The 18,217-nt window shown below is 48.8% G+C and overlaps 5 protein-coding genes across 5 annotated transcripts; 2 read left to right on the top strand and 3 right to left on the bottom strand.

The window, feature by feature from the left end:
• Positions 1 to 586: 586 nt before the first annotated feature.
• FPOAC1_010388 (uncharacterized protein) lies at positions 587 to 1,441 on the top strand (the record flags this gene model as incomplete). Its single annotated transcript, XM_044854779.1, has 1 exon — positions 587 to 1,441. The coding sequence occupies one exon, from the start codon at positions 587 to 589 to the stop codon at positions 1,439 to 1,441; it is 855 nt and encodes a 284-aa protein (XP_044702092.1).
• Positions 1,442 to 1,696: 255 nt separating this feature from the next.
• Positions 1,697 to 4,031, bottom strand: FPOAC1_010387 (uncharacterized protein; the record flags this gene model as incomplete). The annotated part of the gene is made up of 2 exons (XM_044854778.1): positions 1,697 to 3,634; positions 3,684 to 4,031. The coding sequence occupies 2 exons, from the start codon at positions 4,029 to 4,031 to the stop codon at positions 1,697 to 1,699; spliced, it is 2,286 nt and encodes a 761-aa protein (XP_044702091.1).
• Positions 4,032 to 4,748: 717 nt separating this feature from the next.
• Positions 4,749 to 8,485, top strand: FPOAC1_010386 (uncharacterized protein; the record flags this gene model as incomplete). The annotated part of the gene is made up of 4 exons (XM_044854777.1): positions 4,749 to 4,754; positions 4,823 to 4,934; positions 4,990 to 7,859; positions 7,910 to 8,485. The coding sequence occupies 4 exons, from the start codon at positions 4,749 to 4,751 to the stop codon at positions 8,483 to 8,485; spliced, it is 3,564 nt and encodes a 1,187-aa protein (XP_044702090.1).
• A 481-nt stretch (positions 8,486 to 8,966) lies between these two features.
• On the bottom strand, positions 8,967 to 9,837 carry FPOAC1_010385 (uncharacterized protein; the record flags this gene model as incomplete). The annotated part of the gene is made up of 4 exons (XM_044854776.1): positions 8,967 to 9,338; positions 9,378 to 9,611; positions 9,664 to 9,716; positions 9,801 to 9,837. The coding sequence occupies 4 exons, from the start codon at positions 9,835 to 9,837 to the stop codon at positions 8,967 to 8,969; spliced, it is 696 nt and encodes a 231-aa protein (XP_044702089.1).
• Positions 9,838 to 10,747: 910 nt separating this feature from the next.
• LOS1 (pre-tRNA nuclear export protein) lies at positions 10,748 to 14,064 on the bottom strand (the record flags this gene model as incomplete). The annotated part of the gene is made up of 3 exons (XM_044854775.1): positions 10,748 to 12,264; positions 12,316 to 13,855; positions 14,053 to 14,064. 3 exons carry the CDS (start codon positions 14,062 to 14,064, stop codon positions 10,748 to 10,750), a joined length of 3,069 nt encoding a protein of 1,022 aa, XP_044702088.1.
• Positions 14,065 to 18,217: the final 4,153 nt, after the last annotated feature.

Genomic DNA, 18,217 nt, shown 5'->3' with positions numbered 1-18,217 from the left:
ATGGTTTTTGAGTCTAATGATCCTCAGAATGGTCGAGGCCCTACTTAGCCACAGTAGGAGGCCTTCGAGATGTGAGACGGCATTTTATCCGAATAGTGGTAAGATTATGGTAGTTTGATGAGCCAAATTGATTTATTGAACCGCCGTTTGTCCGCTGCTTAGTTCTTCTGAATCATTAAGTGAAGTTGAATCATTCGGACCTTTCTATTGTAGACTTCGCATCAACTCACGTGACCAAAAACTTGCGCCTAAATTACCTACCTATGCAGCCTGTCAGAGGCGCAGCTGATTCATCATTTCAAGTTATACTTTCGCAACTTTTATTCAACCAACCATCGTCATCAAGTTGCGATTTTCAATTCATTGATATTTTGCGAAGCATATACTCTGCTATGTGAAGCGCTGCCAGCAAATCCAATCCACTGGACGCTCAAAGACAAAAAACAAAACAGAAGAGTCATACGCTCTACTTTGCTAAATCCAAACCATAGGTGCATAAGTATCACGATGACACTGTCGATTTTCGTAAACTCATTTTTGGGATGATAGACGTTTCAACATCGCAACCACAAACGCAACACTCATTATGTCGTCGCCTAAGCCTTCCGCCGGCGTAGAGGAACCGGTAACTCAGTCGCCGAAGCCAGAGTCACCGAAACGCGACGGCGCGTCCGAATCTGCGGAGGAGACTTCTGATCGCGAATCTGGAGAGGCTTCCGAGTCGCCAAAAGCCCACAACAGCGATGCCGATAAGGATGCGCCACCTCTACCAAACGAACCAGCACCAGATGGGCCACCCCTACCAAACGAACCGACACCGGATGGACCGCCTTTGCCTAGCGAACCTTTACCTTCTGGACCGCCGCTGCCTGCTGAGCCTGCGCCGAAACAAGAGGATGACGGTTGGGATTGTCAGTGGGACCCAAACACACAGGCTTGGTTCTTTGTGAATCGCTTCACTGGTCAGTCTCAGTGGGATAACCCACGAGTCGCCATAAGCGCTGTAGTACCGGCCGCTCCAGGTGTTCCCCAACCTCCAGCATCAGAGAAACCTGCAGCCGGAGGTTACAACCCAGCCATCCACGGCGACTACGACCCGAACGCTTGGTACGCTAAAGGCAACAACCAAGACGACGAAGCCGCAACCACAGGCGCCGCTGTTGACCCTGCCGAGGTGTACGCTGCAACAGCTACGTTTAACCGCTTCACCGGCCAGTTCCAAACAGCAGGTGAAGGGCCTGAGCGCCACAGCGATGAGGCCAAGTCAAAGCGCCAGATGAACGCCTTCTTTGACGTTGAAGCCGCTGCCAATTCCCATGACGGTCGCAGCTTAAAGGCCGAGCGTTCAGGGAAGAAGCCTTCCAAAGCTGAGCTGAAGCAGTTCAAGGAAAAGAGACGAGCTCGCAAGGAGGAGAAGCGTCGCGCTTGGTTGCGTGACTGAGTTGGCAGAAACAGATTTTTATATCTTCACATACGCAATGGCATCACCCCTGGGAGGCGTTATTCTTGGTAGGAGTTGACAGGCCGTTTCTGGGTTTGGTTGGGGAAGTGGTAGGCTTCAATACGTAGTGCTAGGACGGCGTTGGATGTAGACCTTGAATAGGTATACGAAGGCTAGAGATCGAGGGATCAGGCCCTTTAAATTATATACCCCAATATTCTCTTGACAATTACTTTTCTATATCTATCCCTCCTACTATTCCTCTTCATCATCATCATCTTCGAGTTCCATGTTCAGGTGAACACTCTCATCATCGTCATCATCATCACTCTCCTCCTCTTCGACTTCCTTCGCCACAACCGGAGTGCTTTGGATGGGTGCTGGGAGTACTCGATCAGGAGATGAGGACTTCTCCAGCACTTGCCTCTTGGGAGGCGCAGAGTCTGAGCCTTCGTGCTTTCGCTTGGGTGGTGAAGATGCTCGCGCAAAAGCATTCTGGTTCTCCGAAGCATTGGCCTTTTCAATGGGAGCAAAGGGGTTACTTTGGATGGGCAGGTTCTTCTCGGCGTGTGGAGCTGTGGGGATTGTTCCAGGCTTGAACAAGTCGCCCTTCTCAGGGACCATTTCTTCCTCGTCATCGCCGTCCTTCATCTCCTCATCTTCCTCCTCCTCCTCTTCCTCCTCGACAGGGAGCGCCTCTAGCGGCTCCTCGCCCTCAGCCAAACTCTGAGCACCTGCACGGATGTTTGTGCGCAGGATCTCAAGAGTCTTGTCGCCAGGGAATTGTTGAGTAAGGTGAGGAAGGATACTGGGATACACCCGACCTCGCTGGTCCTTGTAAGGGTTGAGAACACTTGCGACCATGGCATCACGGTTGCTTGTTAGAATAGCTGTCTGGTCAATGAGACCTCGTAAAGCAGCCTTGAGGTGTCTCTGTGGTAGGTGTGATAGAATGATGGGAAGGAGTCCAGCAGCTGCGGCCTTGTGCTCCAGCTCTAGCGACGTGTTTACAACAACAGCGCTAGCCTGAGGGAAGAGCATGAGGTCAGCATTAGCAGCAATGCTATTCTTCTTGCTGTCGGTGCCAGATGCCGCTTGCTTTTCGACATCCTTGAGATATCCGGCATCTTGTTGCAGGTCACGACAGCAAGCACCCAGGACAACGTCCAGGCTGCCAACTGAGGGCTTTGACAATGTTGGGCCTGAGATGGCCAAAATCTCTTTGAGAACGGTATAACCGGTCGTTCGGACCGTGGGAAGATTGATGCCCGACTTGAACACTCGGACGAGATGGTCAAGGGCCTCGGGAGCGATGGCCACTGCATCTTGTCCTAGACGCTGAAACAAGGCCTTGATAAGGTGCAGAGCAGAGATGTGAATATCCGGTAGTGCTGCCCAGAGGTTATCCTTCTCATCTCTTGAAATAGCAGCATTGGTCTGAAGTGCCTGCTCCCATGTTTGGGACTTGGGTGAAAGTCTAGCGATAAGCAGTAGCCGGGACGCAGTATCAATGAGTGCACTGGTAGGTATTGTGACAGGCGCCTTGGTAGGGTATTTCAGACAGTCTGAAAGATATTCGAAAAGGCCAATCAAACGCTCAGCGCCAGCCTCAAGACCTGACCATGAGGGGAGCTCGTTTGCAGATGACCCTCCGCCATTTAGTGCACCGTCAACACCAACATGCGATCGAGTATACCCATTTGATCCCTCCCACGATTCTTGAACAGCCCTCAAAACCTGATCAGCAGTAGAGTGCAAGTCATTCAGGAGAATGTCAATCAATTTGGCCCACTCATCACTGCCTCCTGACTTGGCTGCGACATGGTGAAGCGAGATGACGAGTTTTCGCGAAGCTCGCTGCAGGGAATGAGGAATAACAATTTCGTCTGATTGCGTAGGAGCGAGATATGGCTTGACGGCGATTTTGAACTTGGCGCTGAAAGGTCGTACCGTGGCTGGGTAGAGCGGGACCAGAGCTGAGACGGTGTCGCAAATAGTCTCAATAACAGACAAAGGTGTCTGAAGCTTCTCTCCAGACTTGGGTGCACTGATGAGTTTGAGACAGGCATCAACAAATCTTGGGATACCTGGCTTAGCAATCTCTCGGGACAGAGTTTGATACGGCTCAACAAAGATGTAGATGCGGGCAAGAGTTACAATAGCCAACTCCTTTGAAGCCATTGGATCGTTTTTCTACCACGGGTTAGTGCCAATTTAATCAGATATGATTGAATATACATACCTCGACCACATCCAAAAGACCGCTGGCCCAGTCTTTGCATTCTCGCACAACTTCCCACCCACCGACGTCTATCATAGTCTTGATGAGAGCAACAGCAACAAACCGAGACTCTCGGGTTGTGCGACCAATCAAGAGACTGTTGATCTTCAGCTTAAGCTTAGGGATAATGGTGGCGGCTTCTGAAGTGCCATTCTTGCCCTTGATATCTGCAGGCGTTGACAAGGGCTCTTTGCAGTGTAGGACATGGTTGATGAGAGATGGTAGCGCATGAAGGAGAAGCTGAGGATCCTTGATAGCGTTGAGTTTTCGGAGAAGAACCCGCAGATCGGGTGGTGCTGAGGTTGCCATGATTGTTGAGCCTTGGTTGAGTTTTGATGAGAGAATGTGTGAAGCCTCAGACGCTTTGCGACAAAGTACTAAGGTTCTTCAAGATATTGGCCAAGACAAGAAGTAGACCAACTCAAATTTGATACTGCGCCGTCACGTGTAATTGATAGAGGCAGCAGCAATAAAAGAATTTTAACCAAGTCTGGATAATCGCAGAATATCCAGAAATCAAGTCAAAATGTAATTCTTAGCTTATAACCACGAATTATGAATGAAGCTGGTGATAGACCGATCAAGAAATCTTTATTGAAACTTTTTTTTCTTCAACTGAAGATATGTCCCTAGCAACGCAACAAGCATAGCTCAGGTGGGTTAGCCTGGACGGCGGGAAGACCCCTGGCAGTGGAGTTTATCGTGCTAGAATGACAGGCTTTGATTGGCCTGGAAGCTGAGTTACGTCGTCCCAGTAGCTCTCATCTGCCAAATACCACCGTAAACACATTGAAGTCCAGAGACCGCAACTATACCATCACCACAGGGGGCCTCTTGAAACAACTCGAATAACTTTCCATATAAACAATTTCGAAACTTTTCCGTTTCAATAACCTCGATTCAGAGGTCTTCAGTTCATTTTTTACCATCGAAATCCCCCCCGCCATGCGCTTGGGCGCTATTTGGCTGCTAGTCTAAGTCCGAGACCGATCTCCTGAACGCTGAACAGATAAAAGGCGTTGAACCATGGGTGTAAGACGAGAACAGGACGCCCTCTCCGAATTTCGAGAAGCTGACCATGTATTGCTACTGCTTTACAGCCTAAAGCCGTGCAATATATCAACCAGCTGGACCATGCTCGCTGTGACGGAAACTGGGACCTGGTCCCGGAGCTCGTTCGCAAAATCCGCAAGCATGCACCCGAGAGAGCTTGTATGATACACTCCGAATAGCTTCCCAGGATGTGATACTAATATAAATCAATTAGGTCTCGCGCTGACCGCCGAAACCGAATGCGCCATTGCAAAGACGACGGGTGCAGCAGCTAACACGAATAACGAAAGTCGACCAACCACTGCTGTAAACACAGGCGAGATCAATGCTGCGGACCAATTACCGAAGCTCGAGGCGGCGATCGATGAGGAGGCTGCACATGAGAATGACAGATTTCAGGCCGAGGTATGTGCAGGCTGGCTGCACTGGACACTGGGAGACTACAACCAATGTGTTAGCCGACTGCCCGAGAACAATTTGGTGGAAGGAGAGATCAACCCGGCCGACAAGAATGCCGAATGGTCAAGCGTTTGCGCGCTCAAAGCCGCATACCTCAGGGCTAACTGCCTTGCACGTAGTGGCGAGTCGAAGCAAGCCTTGATTTCGTACCGAGCTGGCCTTCCATCCCTTGGACGAGTGTGGGCAGAACACGGCATAGGACGACAGCTTCGATACTGGTCAGAGCTCTTTCTTACCGAGTACTGTATGCTCGCTGGCACTGCGTACCGAAACAACGAAATTTTGCAGCTTGATTCTGACTCATTGGCCGGCTACCGCGCATGGGCGAGATTCTGGGACACCATGTCGACACCCGTGACTGGAGGATACGGCTTTAAGGGGTCGGTACCTAGGAGAACCGTCTGGAAAGAGTATTACACTGCCATCTCACAGATCGTTGAGTCTGACCAACCCTATCCCACCGGGTTTGTGAGCAACACGGCTGGCGACCTTTCACCACGGAGTCAGCTACGAGTAGAGCTCAAGCATGCCGAAGCCACATACCAGGCCCTATTGCTGGGCGAAACATCTTTCCCCAGAGCTGAAGATGAGCGCGAAGAAGTCGAATGGTTCGTGAACCAGGCACTACGGAACTGGACTATCCTTTGCGGGCGAGGATGGAGTGAAAAGGATCTTGGACAAGGTGGAAGAAGCAGCCTGAGTCGTGGAGTCCTCGATACTCTTTACAATGCAGCCATGAAGACTTATCACTCGACATCCATTCTACGCGCCCTATTTCTTGTTCACCTCTCCATTGCCGAGTTCGATCTAGCTTTCAAGGCTTTTGACTCTTATCTTGAGATTGTCAAGAAGGGCAAGGCCCGTGTTGACAAGACAGGACACATGGAGCCTACTTTGGATGATGATGCCACCGCGCTTGAGACAATATCACAATGTATCCAAGCTCTTTGCAGATATGGTCAACGATCTGCCTCAGAAAAGGCGTACCAGCTTGGATTGGAATTGGAAGACTGGTTGGCCAAGTTACCACAAATCGCCTCGCAAGATAACCCTACACCAGTCATTGCAGAACATGGCGAGGTCAACTCGCCACACCCGCCCGTGCCACCTCATACCATCGCACTGGCATGGCAAGCTATTGGTTTGTCCCAAGCCAACTGGTCAAGAATTACGTACGAGGCCGCTGCCAGGACCGAGATTCAGCAAAAGGCGATTCGATGCCTGAGAAAGTCTCTGTCAGCTGATCTCGGACGCTCAAAAGATATTAGGAGTTTCTATGCTCTTGGTTTACTCTTGGCTGAGCGACGAGAGTTGACCGCCGCGATTGAGACAGTCAGAACTGCCTTGACAACAAGCAAGGACCAGGAAGAAAACTATGATCTGGTATATGGACCGTATTGGCAAGAACGTTCCTTGATTCCTGTATGGCATCTTCTTGCTCTTCTCCTCAGTGCTAGACAAGACTACAACATGTCTGCAAGAGCATGCGAGGGTGCCCTGGAACAGTTCAAGGACAATACGATCTTGTTTGGTAAAGCCGATCAGGGTTTCAGAAGCGAGCATCTCAACGAAGTTGAAAAGGGCACCGCAGCAGAGGACCGACACGGTTTGGTTGATGATATGGATGATGCCGAAAAGGAAAGCATTCTGGAAGTCAAGATGACCCAGCTAGCATTGGTCGAGTTGCTCGAGGGCCCGGATGTCGCTGTGAATGCTAGTTTTGAGTTGTTGACTCTTTTCTCAAGACTGTTTGGAAACGTAGCGGCGCAGACCACACTCAACACCCCCAAGGCCGTGGAGCCACCAAAGACTTCTGGTACGCTTAGAAGCATCAGAGGAACCATTTTTGGTAGCAACGACAGGTCAAGACCGCCTACTAGGCAGGTCTACGCTTCTCCCACCGACAGGAACCCCAGACCTCAGACTGCGGCGACGGTGCGCAGCAGTGCCCCGACCATCCAAGTCACTGGAGATAATGGACCCATGGCAGATTCACGGCCACGAACAGGATCAGTGTCCTCTGTTCGCCGCAATAGGAGCGCTACTGGCAGGAGTAACAGTCTTCAGAAGCGTGAACGAAGCCATAGTCGACAAAGATCTTCGAGTATCGGGGCTGTCGTATCTTCCCATGGGCCTACTGTTGTTGATGGCGATGTCTTTTTTACACCTGCCGGCGTCGAAGATCAAGAGAAGGAACAGTCAGACTTTTTTACTTACTCAAGTAAACGACAAACCGCAGCCCGAAGCTCATCTTTCAGGGCACGACCTGTGGGACATCTCAACTCGTATCTCTCAACACAGTCCAAGTCAACTGATTACTCCGAGCTATCAGTAGATAATACTTACACTTCTACTTGTATTCTGCCCTTGGTCCACTTCCCCAAGGACAAGGAACGATCTCAGCGAGTTGCCCTCCTGATTCGAGTTTGGCTCATGATCGCCGGTTTCTACCGCCGCGCGGGTATGTACGAAGATTGCAAGGGGGCCATCACAGAAGCGCAGCGACTCATTCAAAGTCTGGAGTCTGATTTGGCCAGAGATCCCTCTGGGTCAGGCTCCTTGAAAGCTCCTGGCTGGGCTGAAAAGAAGACTGTCGAGGACCTCTGGAGTGACTTGTATGCAGAAGTAAGTTTGAAGCCCTTTTCGTATACTACAATCAACTAACATGATTATAGCTTGGACAACTGTCTCTGTCAAGGGGAGCACCCTACACAGCCCGCAACGATTTTGAAACCGCTTTGACACACACGCCGAACCATCCTAGCTCTATCGTCGGATTGTCCAACATCCTGCTCGACATCTACAGTGAAGATCTTCTTCCACCACCCCCAATTCCTTCTCTGGACGACCCCCTTAACATGAATACTGGAAACAACCTAATGGCGACCTCAAGCAGTTACTCTGTTTCCTCCCTACCCTCCACACCACTCGGTCTCGGCCCTTCAAATACCCAATTCACTCCCAAGCCACCAATGGACGCTGATGAGCTTCCCGTCGCTTACAAAGCCACCCGTCTACCTCTCGTAGACCGTCTCGCCTCCCGAGATCGCGCATATGCGCTGCTTTCAACCCTCACCAAACTCGGATCCAGCTGGAACTCATCCGAGGCATGGTTCACCCTGGGCCGCGCCTACGAGGAGAGTGGACAACCCGAGAAGGCCAAGGAAGTGCTCTGGTGGTGTGTGGAACTTGAAGAAGGCACTGGTGTTCGAGACTGGCGCTGTTTGACTGGTGGAGGTTATATTATCTAGAACAGGATATGCTATCTAGACATTCTATTCGTTTATTCTGGTTACTTGGGCTTTTAAAAGGAGGAACGTAATATTGGGACTTAATAGTTTCTATCTGTCGTTTTGCGGTTCGCTGTGCCTGGCCGCCATTTGGCCCCTCGTTTTCTATTACATACATGTAACTTCTTCAAGAAATCGTCCCTCGGACTGTGATAAGCCCTTAGTCTCAGTACTATGTGATAAAGTCATCGTTCAGTAAGTATGATTGAAGGCCACGGTGTGCTCCTTATTATCAGGGTATCAGAAAAGTTGGCCGCTAGAAACACAAGAGACGAAATTAGTAGGGCACCTTATGCTCCTTAGACTACTTAGACTATGCTTCTTAGGTTGTTTATTTTTGTACCCTAAGACTCGGGAGGGCTCAGTTCAAACTTGTCAATTGATCATATCGCTGTACCAAATCCGCTATGGGGTTTCTGTGTAGTTGTCTTTCTAACTTTCTTCATCCTCGGAATGTCTTTCTCCTCTTTCGATCCCTTATTGATTTCGCTTCCTTCCCCGCTTCCTCTTCGGTCTCATACACTGCATCCCCGTCAGACTTCGTCTCTGCATCTTTTCTTGCTTCCTCTTCCACGGGGCGCAAATACATAGGGAAACATTTGAGGCAGTGATAAGGTTTTTGCGCCGTCAGATCTGGATGCTGCTGTACCAATGCTGGTGGCAGGGAGACTTCTTCCTTTCCTGTCTTGATGATCCACGCAATCTCTGCCATAGATACGACATCGATAGGACGATGATAAAAGACTGTTTCAATAAAACCAAAAATCCAATCCTCTAACTCAATAGGCCATACCAAAGGCTCGCGTGAAAGCTGCTAGTCCACTTCAGCCTCGATGCAGTCCCAGTCATTCACGTAGATATCGGAGTGACCGGCGTCGCATGCTATCGTCCTCGTGGAGCATTTGTCGCAGTGAAATGGTCTGTCCGCCGTTGAATCTGGGTGTTCCGATGCGGACGTCGATGGTTCCTTTTCCCTCTTGATAGCTGCACTGACTTCTGTCAAGCTTATACCGCCCTCGCCGCCACGAATTTGAATCCATTCTTCGAGTGTCTTTAGAATCCGTTCCCGTGACTCTTTGGGTGCGGGCTCGCGTGAAAGCTGCTAGTCCACTTCGGCCTTGATGCAGTCCCAATCATACAGATCGTCTATCGAGGGATTGTATAATACCGATCTCTTGTGGGAGCGGAGTATCTAATGGTTGCATCGTTAGCAAGAGTCTGTCTATGCAACATCCTTCAAGTCTCTGTTCTTTCCACGAGTCGTCTGAGCTCGTACTCACTTCAGCAGGGTCTGTGTCTATGTGATCGCTCATTGTGATAAGTGATGGTTGAATAGCCTGTGTTAATAGTAGAGCGAATGGATGATTTGAAAGCGATGATCTTGTGAACGAAAGACTGATGACGCGAATGAAGAAGAGAGAGACCATCAGACGAATGGAAGTATCGATAGGTACCTACCTTAGTAGTCTTATATTGCGCTCCTTCCTTCCATAGGTTAGTAGGCAGTCTGCGTTGAGGAAGAACGCCTGGTAGGTGGTAGAAAAAGGGCCTACCAAGTTTTAAGGTATGAAAATAAGCAGTCTAAGAACTATAGTATAAGGAGCATAAAGTGCCCTAATAATTTCGTCTTATGTGCTTCCAGCGGTCAATTATTCTAATACGCTGAGGAACGCACCTGCTTAGGTCTACCTCAGTACCCTCAGGGGGAGTCCACCAAGGTTAGGAGATATGAAAACTTGGATATAGAGCACAGCACCATGTCACGTATAATTCGATAATCCCTGCGGATGATATATTTAATGAAGAATTGTATTTCATCCTATCAATGTCCAAAATCTCTTGATGCTCTTCCACTCCTCCTTCTCCTCCTTGATCAGTCAGTCATCTCCGCTGCGAAATGATCCAGCCGCCCTATGGAAACAAGATATAAGAAAAGGGGGAATATTCGTTTTGACTGAGAATGACAAAAAAGACGGTTCTTTTTAGCTCTAATGTGTTTGTCCGCAAAACTCCCTGAATATGCGCCGCGAGGCTCCCATACAACCAGCCACCCATCCATCCACCCTGACTCAAATCATCATCATCATCATGAGGCAATCTCGTCATGCTTCGATCCACCGTGCTTGCTATTCAGGCGCGGGTATTTCCCTATCAAATTGTAATCATCTTAGTGTTTTTCTCTTTTGTTTCTTTTTTCTTTATTTGTTGTTTCTGTCCTTTCGTTTACTGTCGGGACTTGAGTAGGTTTTGCAAGTAAGAGGCGAACTGTCTCTTATCCGTTGATGTCATAAGAGAACGTAAGAAGTCGTCGCCGTTGATACCAAGGGTAGGGAAGAGGTTGGTTTGCAACTCCTGGATGAAAATATCGCCGGTCTTGGTGTAAATGATTTGCTCCAGACCTGCAATCTCTGTGAGAACTTGCTTAGTCTGGGCATCCTGGAAGGGGCGGAAGTTGGGGTTCTTGATGACCTCCCAACAGGTTGAGTGGAACCGGTCAATCATGAAATGCTCGAAACCAGGGAAATGAGGGTTGGGGCTGCCAGAAGGAGCTGTTGGGTTCTGGGAGATGGTGGCGACATCAGGCCCACCCCAAATGGATGCCATTCTCATCATGAGGGTAAAAGCCAGTCTGCTACTAGTAACGTTTCCCTCAAGAGTCTTGGCAAGTTCAATAATAGACGAAATCATGGGCTCAAAGAAGCCTTGGTTGGACTCGCTGACGAGGACGCCGTCCAGTCCGTTGTTAAGAATAATCTGAAGGAAAGAGAGGTACTCCCTCCTTAACTCGCCCAACTGGATCTCATCGTCTGTTCCAGCAATAGGCTCCGTCAGCCCACCAAAGATCCGTTGGAGCAGAGGCGTTAGGAGCATGTTCAGTACTTCGTAAATCTCTGACTTGAAACCAAACACAACCTGGTCCAACAAACGTAGGAACATGGCCATTTCATCCTTGGACGAGCTCTGAGACAACAAGCCTTCAATCCATTGTGGTAACTGGGGGAGTACAGCAGCACCCAAAACACCCAAGAGCTTGGAGAAAGACGATCGGCAAGCAGTCCGAATTTCGGCAGACGAGTTCAGTTGGTTCAGGGCGATCAGGATAGCTTCGGCTGCACGGGAGAATTCATCGGAAACGACCTTGTCAGGTGGTCCATGAGCATTAGACGTAATGCCGGGAGTCCAGTCCGAGAATCCGTGGGCAAGTGTACCCAAAGCCATGACAATATGGTGCACCTGAAGAGTTGCCTGAGCATCTCCGGATTTGGCTCGTGGGAGGTGTCCTTCCATGTCTGTGAATAGGGGGTCCATCACAGATCGGGCGTACAGAGCTTGCTTGTCAGCGGGTGTGCTCTGGGTTGAGGATATACATCCAATGGCCTCGAAGAGATACAGCTGGCTGGTGAAAAGAGCATTTGCGGAATGGTCGGACTCGTCCGAAGACATGTCATCATCAGCGTCGTCTCCTGGGACCTCGGCCTTGATAGGCAACAGATCTCCAATTGACTGGATAACTGTCTCCGCAACATTGCCGACTTGAGCACGGAGCTGCTTGATGAACCGGTGGAACAGGTACCACGACCGGGTCTTGATACGAACATGGTCATGGTGCACTAAGCGCACAAAGTTCTCGAGTACTTGAGGGATGTACTGTGAAAGATGGTTTTCGAAAACAACGCAGTATCTCACGCAGATCTCCATGTACTGCAAGAGAATGGCTGGGTGAGAGAAGCTGGCAATGCCTATATTATGTTAGAATCACCGTATTGCAGTCAATAGTAGAGAGTTCTCACCTGATTCGACCATCTTCTGCATCATGACCACCAATCTCTCTGAGGCTTCTGTTGAAGGCTGGTTTTTAGTTCCTAGGCCTTGGTTGGGAAGAGCAAGCTCGCCAAAGAGGTACATCTCATACAGGGCCAGGTCAAGATCCCGCCAGTCCATTTGCGAACCTTGCTGATCAAGCTGTTGGAAAGTGGAGGCAACCAGGTTGCTCAGCGTGTTCATGTACAATGGCTGATCAATAGCAGCGATGGACTTTTGCAAGTTCTGGAGCTTGCGACGCAGGTCTTGGAACTCGGCTTCGTCAGTAAGCTCATCCTCGTCACCCCAGGTGGTAGTCTCATCATATCTCATCTTGCGAATAATGGCATCCAAGATGGGTGCAAGCATGCCGCCATAGTTTTGGTCAACGACAGTGAGTTTACGAAGGAAGGTGAGGAGATCAGTCAATGCGGGGATGACTGAAGAGCAGACTTCATCATATTCGTCAGAGAAGAAGCGCAAGAGGAAAGGCAAGAAGCCGTGGAGATGCTGGTTGGCTCTGGCGCGGGTATCGTCACTGATCTGGCTGTCCTCGAGAGCCCGTACGATATCGGAGAGGACGGTGTTGACTAATTTGGAAACTGCCTCGGCCAAATCCGTATCGTATCGAGAGGTTCCCTTGTACTCGCTCAGAGGAGGACTAGCAACTAATTGTTCGACAATTTCTCGAAGGTTGATGAAGGAGATCATCTCCATCTTGTCCGACGAACGCATTTTCTTACCGCATATCTCATTCAAGGTGTCGATAGCAGTGTCACGGACCTTGTCCTCACCCGAAGTGCTTGGCCGTCCCACCACGGGCAGCAGGAGCCCGAGCATGTCCTGGCTGATAACCAAGCCGATGTCTATCCAGCTGACCCATTTGCTTAGAACCTTGAGGACGAGTTCTACGACAGTGTCGTTGTTGGAGTATCGCGTAAGAAGCTGCTTCCATGACTCGGACACCTTGTGCATATCCTGAGCTCGGACTTGATCCTTGAGCTCTGTATTTCGCTTGGCTTCGTTGTTCTGCCGTGACAGAAGCATATCGGCGATCTCGTCGTGAATGGAGCCGAGGACTCGGAGGTAGAAAACAACACCTGGAACATTATCGGTGTTTGTGGAGAGGCCTGTCAACTCGAGGTGATCATCGAGGAAGCTTTCCCATCCATTTTGGTAGAGGAAAACGAACAAATACGTCAACGTCTGTGTGAGCTTGTTTTGAAGGTGCGCCGGATCGGCTTCTTGCTGGGCGTTGGGGCCGTAGGTTTGCCGGCAGTATTGGAGCAGAGTTTCTTTGAGGAAACCAAGGCTTGCTTGGTCAAGACCTTGTGTGTGGACGGCATAGTTGACCACCTCGAGACAGACCAGACGTACGACTTCTGATGTTCGAGGGGTTTGGGCGAAGAGAGTAGTACAAGCTTGCCACCCAGAGGGATCTGTCCGTAGCTGGTTCAGGTATTCGAAGGCTTGTACTTTGATGGATTGATCGGAGGCGGGGTTCGCGAGAATCCCGACAGCGTTATCGATCTATGCCATTGAGATACATGTCAGTAAGGGATGTCTTTATATTTTGGCGAGCTTCATGCGATAGATACCCAGACCGCCGGGTCGGGTCACGAGAATGTGGTCGGTCATTGGGCTGTTGCGGCTCAACCATGACCAGACAGTTGAAATGGCGGGGCACGAGGAACGCAGTGAAATGTCATGGGAAGGATCGAACTCACCTGAGCCTCCATGATCAAGGTTCAGTTGCAATATACAATGGAGATGGGAAAGAAAAAAAGAGAGACTTTTCAAGTATGGGCGACGCTGCTATAATTCGGGCAGCCTAAAGATACACAGCATCCAGCATAGTTATGGTAGAAATTTAGAGGGACAAGGCTACCGAGGGGTCATGCCTAACTGAAGGGTACGTTTGGATTGGATGGACGGCGGTATAAAAAGCAGGGATGTAGCTGATGGGGCTGGAGCTATTCCAGAGACAGCTGTAGTAGTAAGAGTTGCTATGGGCACGAGAACAATAATTTCGAGGCGGTGACAGCAGTTTTGGGCGTGTGAAGACTGCGTTTTTACCTTGAGATGTGCTATTTCTAAAAGTCGGTGCGTTTGAACTTCTTTGGGCTTGTGTCAATGTGGGGTAACTCTGTCGGCACATGTCCGGCAAAACGCCTCTTTCCTTTGTACTTGTACTTGACAACCAACTCATCATGAGCCTCACTTTATGACGCGACGGTTATATCTATGATACGAGAAATCAGTCTACGTCTGTTTCTTAACAAAACTCGAATATGCACTCAAGTGAACAGCCTATCATCTACGGCATGCCAAACAGCAGATGAACAGTATATGGCATGAGGGACTTTCGAACCATGACAACCCAAATGCTCACCACGGCCCAACGGTCTCATACGAATGCCAACAACGTCGAATAGCCTCATTCGTGTACATTTGCAATTCATTATGGGAACCCAACATCGATCTCCGTCAGTATAAACGGGTAACTTGAGCCCTACTTGTGGGTCAGGGCAACCTAACCAAGCCTTTCCTCGATCCCCATCTTCAAGATACGTCTTTTGATCCCGAGATCGTGCTTGTGCTTGTGTGCGGAGAAAGTGACGTTCTAGAAATCTTGCAACATACAACAGACGCACAGATTCGATATCACTTGATGCTATTCGTGTCTCACGTTCGTCGAGGTTCTTGTGGACGTTGCAACCCAGAAGTTGCTCCTCGTTTCGATTTTGGGCGTATTCGAACTTGACTATCTCTTTGCATGTCAACATTACTTTGATCACCAAGACTGTCATTTCGTTCAACGATGGTCATCGGGGTTCGTCTCGTGACAGAACCTGTTGTCTCCGTCTTTATAAAGATGCAGAGATGCAGGTGTTGGGAGCTTATCCTGTGGGCATGGTACTGACGTAACATTAACTAACATTAATACGATGCATGTGAAGTAAGCGAACGGTAGTTATTGTGAAAGACAATGACTCTCGGCAATCTTATCGGTTTCGATCTTAGACTCGAAACCTATGCGAAGTTATCGTGTTCGCCAAAGGCGGGCCAAGTCCAGAGGCGTGAGAAGAAGCGGCAGCAGCATGCATGCCACGGGTCACATGGAAGCGAGAAACATGGTATCCGTACTTTGACCTGGTATGGAAGTTAAAGACTGAGCGGTTGAGCGAGCATTAAGGCCGTTGAAACTCTTATAGGTAACCAGGGAGTTAGTGTTAAGCGCCTCGCATAACAGTGTTCGTTTCGAACTTCATTCACATGAGCTCATTGACAAGAGCTGAAGAGCGATCGACCATTAGCCGATGTTTCGTTCGGAGAATCAGTCGGGATTTCAGCTGGTCCATGGATTTAGAGAAGGAAAACCATCCGTCAGCGACAAGCATCACTGGTCGGTATTTGGCGCATGACGTGAACTTTTCAGCACCTGTGGGCCGCGTTCTTTTGTTTCCTGGCAATGGCTAGGTAGAAAAAAGTGAGATCGACAAGACATTCGCTGAAACAACAGAGATCGACAAGAGCTTGGCGCTTCAGAACGTGCAAAGACATCTTTGGTCAATAACGGCGCTATTTGGCGAAGGACTAACAGGACGATCAAGATAGAGACGACTCGTCATGTTAATTTCCTCATCCGTTCTCCCCGTTTGACTTTGTTTAGTATAGCAAACGTCCAGATGTTGGCTGTTTGTAGTCTCCTATAACGGAGAGAATTATAGGAGAAACTGAATAGCGTGTTGTAACAGATAATATGCGGACTATTACTCTGCGATCGTTGCCAAGCCTTCATGACAGGCAGAAAGATCGTCAGGAGAAGGCGGCAAGCCACTAACTACCGGCTGGGGCATTGGCTCACAACCAGCCAACACAAACTGCGAGAAGCAAGGGCTCAAGCAGGGGTGTTGTGATGTAGTATTGGTGATGACTTTTTGTACTGTAACTGTCAGTTGACGCAAGCAACAGAAAATGACAAGAATAGAAGCAATTCGTAAAGACTGACTGCAATGCATATCAAGAGATTACAATCGATGATCGAATTCTTCGACTTGAATCCGCGGACAACCCGATTCAACATCGCGTACAGATTGTGGACCTTATTCCTCAAGCCGCGTAAGACGAAATATTGTGGTTCTTTGTTTCATCAATTCTAGAGCACGACTCGCTCGACGTCATGGGATCAGCATCAATAAAGTCGAAATGGCTTGAGCCTAATGCATGGTGTAACAAGGGAGTATTTATCGTAGCGGGAATAAGCTCACTCTCAAGGCCCAAGATTGGACGAAATTTAGTTGATTGATGGCCATAGCGGCAGTCGGAAGCCTCCATGTTTCCCTCGCTTTTGAGGCCTCTTTTCAATGTGAAACAACCTGTTACCGCCTCAAAAGAGATGTTGACTAGAATTTGGAAATCTCCTTGACACAATAGTCAGAGATTGACTTTAGTTCTGCAACGTTTATTCGTATTTTACCTTTAAAATTAATCTCTACAAGTAAATTCACAATGAGGTAACCGAGATATGTTCCAAGCAACCTACAACTGTCATGGTCGATTCTTCCACATTTAGAACACTGTGATCTCGGTTGGTGTTTGATTGTGATGTTGCAGTTCTCTACCCTCCCTCATATCCACATACTATCTAGACTACCTACCTATGTACCTGGGTGATCAAAGAAACAAGCTTACGAGATCGGAAGATTAAAAACGTCAGCTGAATCAATATGAGATTGTTTGTTCAACACAGACTTCCGATAGCCTCACAGAATAATCTACACTAACACGCAATAGCCTAATTGATGCCAAGTTTTATCAAGATGCGCATCGGGGACTTGGGATTGTGATGTGATACTTGGCTGGTGGGTTCCTGCATTAATCCAAGTTAGAGGGTGGCGCAGAAGACGAAGACCCTGTCAACAGGAGGTTCCTTGCTCCACGCACGGCGGATTAGCCTTGTCTCAGATTTTGTGAAATAAACAGAGAACGAATCAGATTTCCTATGCAAGCCCTGAATAAAAAATCAGCTGGTGGAGTGAGAATGATGGATGGTTGAGTAGAATTCATTGGTTATTGTTGTTTATGCACTGAGACACTTTTTCAATGACCTGTCAACCAACATACTCATGAAATTGATATAGATTTTGTTTGAATAATGAAAAAAGACTTTCAACATCGTCCCATAGTTGATTACATCTAAATGCCGCTCGCATGGTTGCGAAACAAGACATGTCTTGGCCTCTCATCAAATGAATCCAGGGTCTCGGAACAAACAATAGATAATGCTCGGTCCGATATTATGTTTTACACAGATAGAAGCCTTCTTTCAGTCGGGCCCTTGCATAAAAAGGGATAGACACTTGCACAAGTCCTTTTATTTTGGCGGTCGGCTTCCAAAGGAAGGTACATGCTAGCAATACCCCAGTAAGAAAGCGCTAACATCCACCCGCCAGCAAAAGAACCCCGGTTTCGTCTTTCAGCAACTATCCCTGATCAACATGCACCAAGCATCGATCCTCATATTATGCCGCGCTTCAAAGTGCTACATACTGCAGTCGTTACAACATGTAGCCGAGAAAGACGGTGGGAATGCAAGTCAGGAATCGCATCAGAAAAAATCGCAACTTTTTACTTAGTGCGGAAGCTTTTGCTAATTCCCTTGCTTTTTACGGCAGCATTCTCAGCCTCTATCAATCAATCCTTGACGAACCGTTCGCTGAACTTGGCGCCCCAAAAATCCCCCTCCTGCCTCAAGCAGCCACTCAGTGTCCAAGCCAGGCCTGTCGATCCCTGAGTGTGGCGGTCTCCACTTTAGACGACCGAGATGAAGAGGGTGAACGGAGGGTGAATGGTTGATGTTCAACTGGTCCACTGACCGACAATGACCAT

This window comes from Fusarium poae, chromosome 4 (genome assembly GCF_019609905.1).
Source record: "Fusarium poae strain DAOMC 252244 chromosome 4, whole genome shotgun sequence".
Taxonomy (NCBI): Eukaryota; Fungi; Ascomycota; class Sordariomycetes; order Hypocreales; family Nectriaceae; genus Fusarium; species Fusarium poae.
The sequence above is the reverse complement of the archived record's forward strand: the minus strand, read 5'-3'. Positions and strand labels throughout refer to the sequence as shown.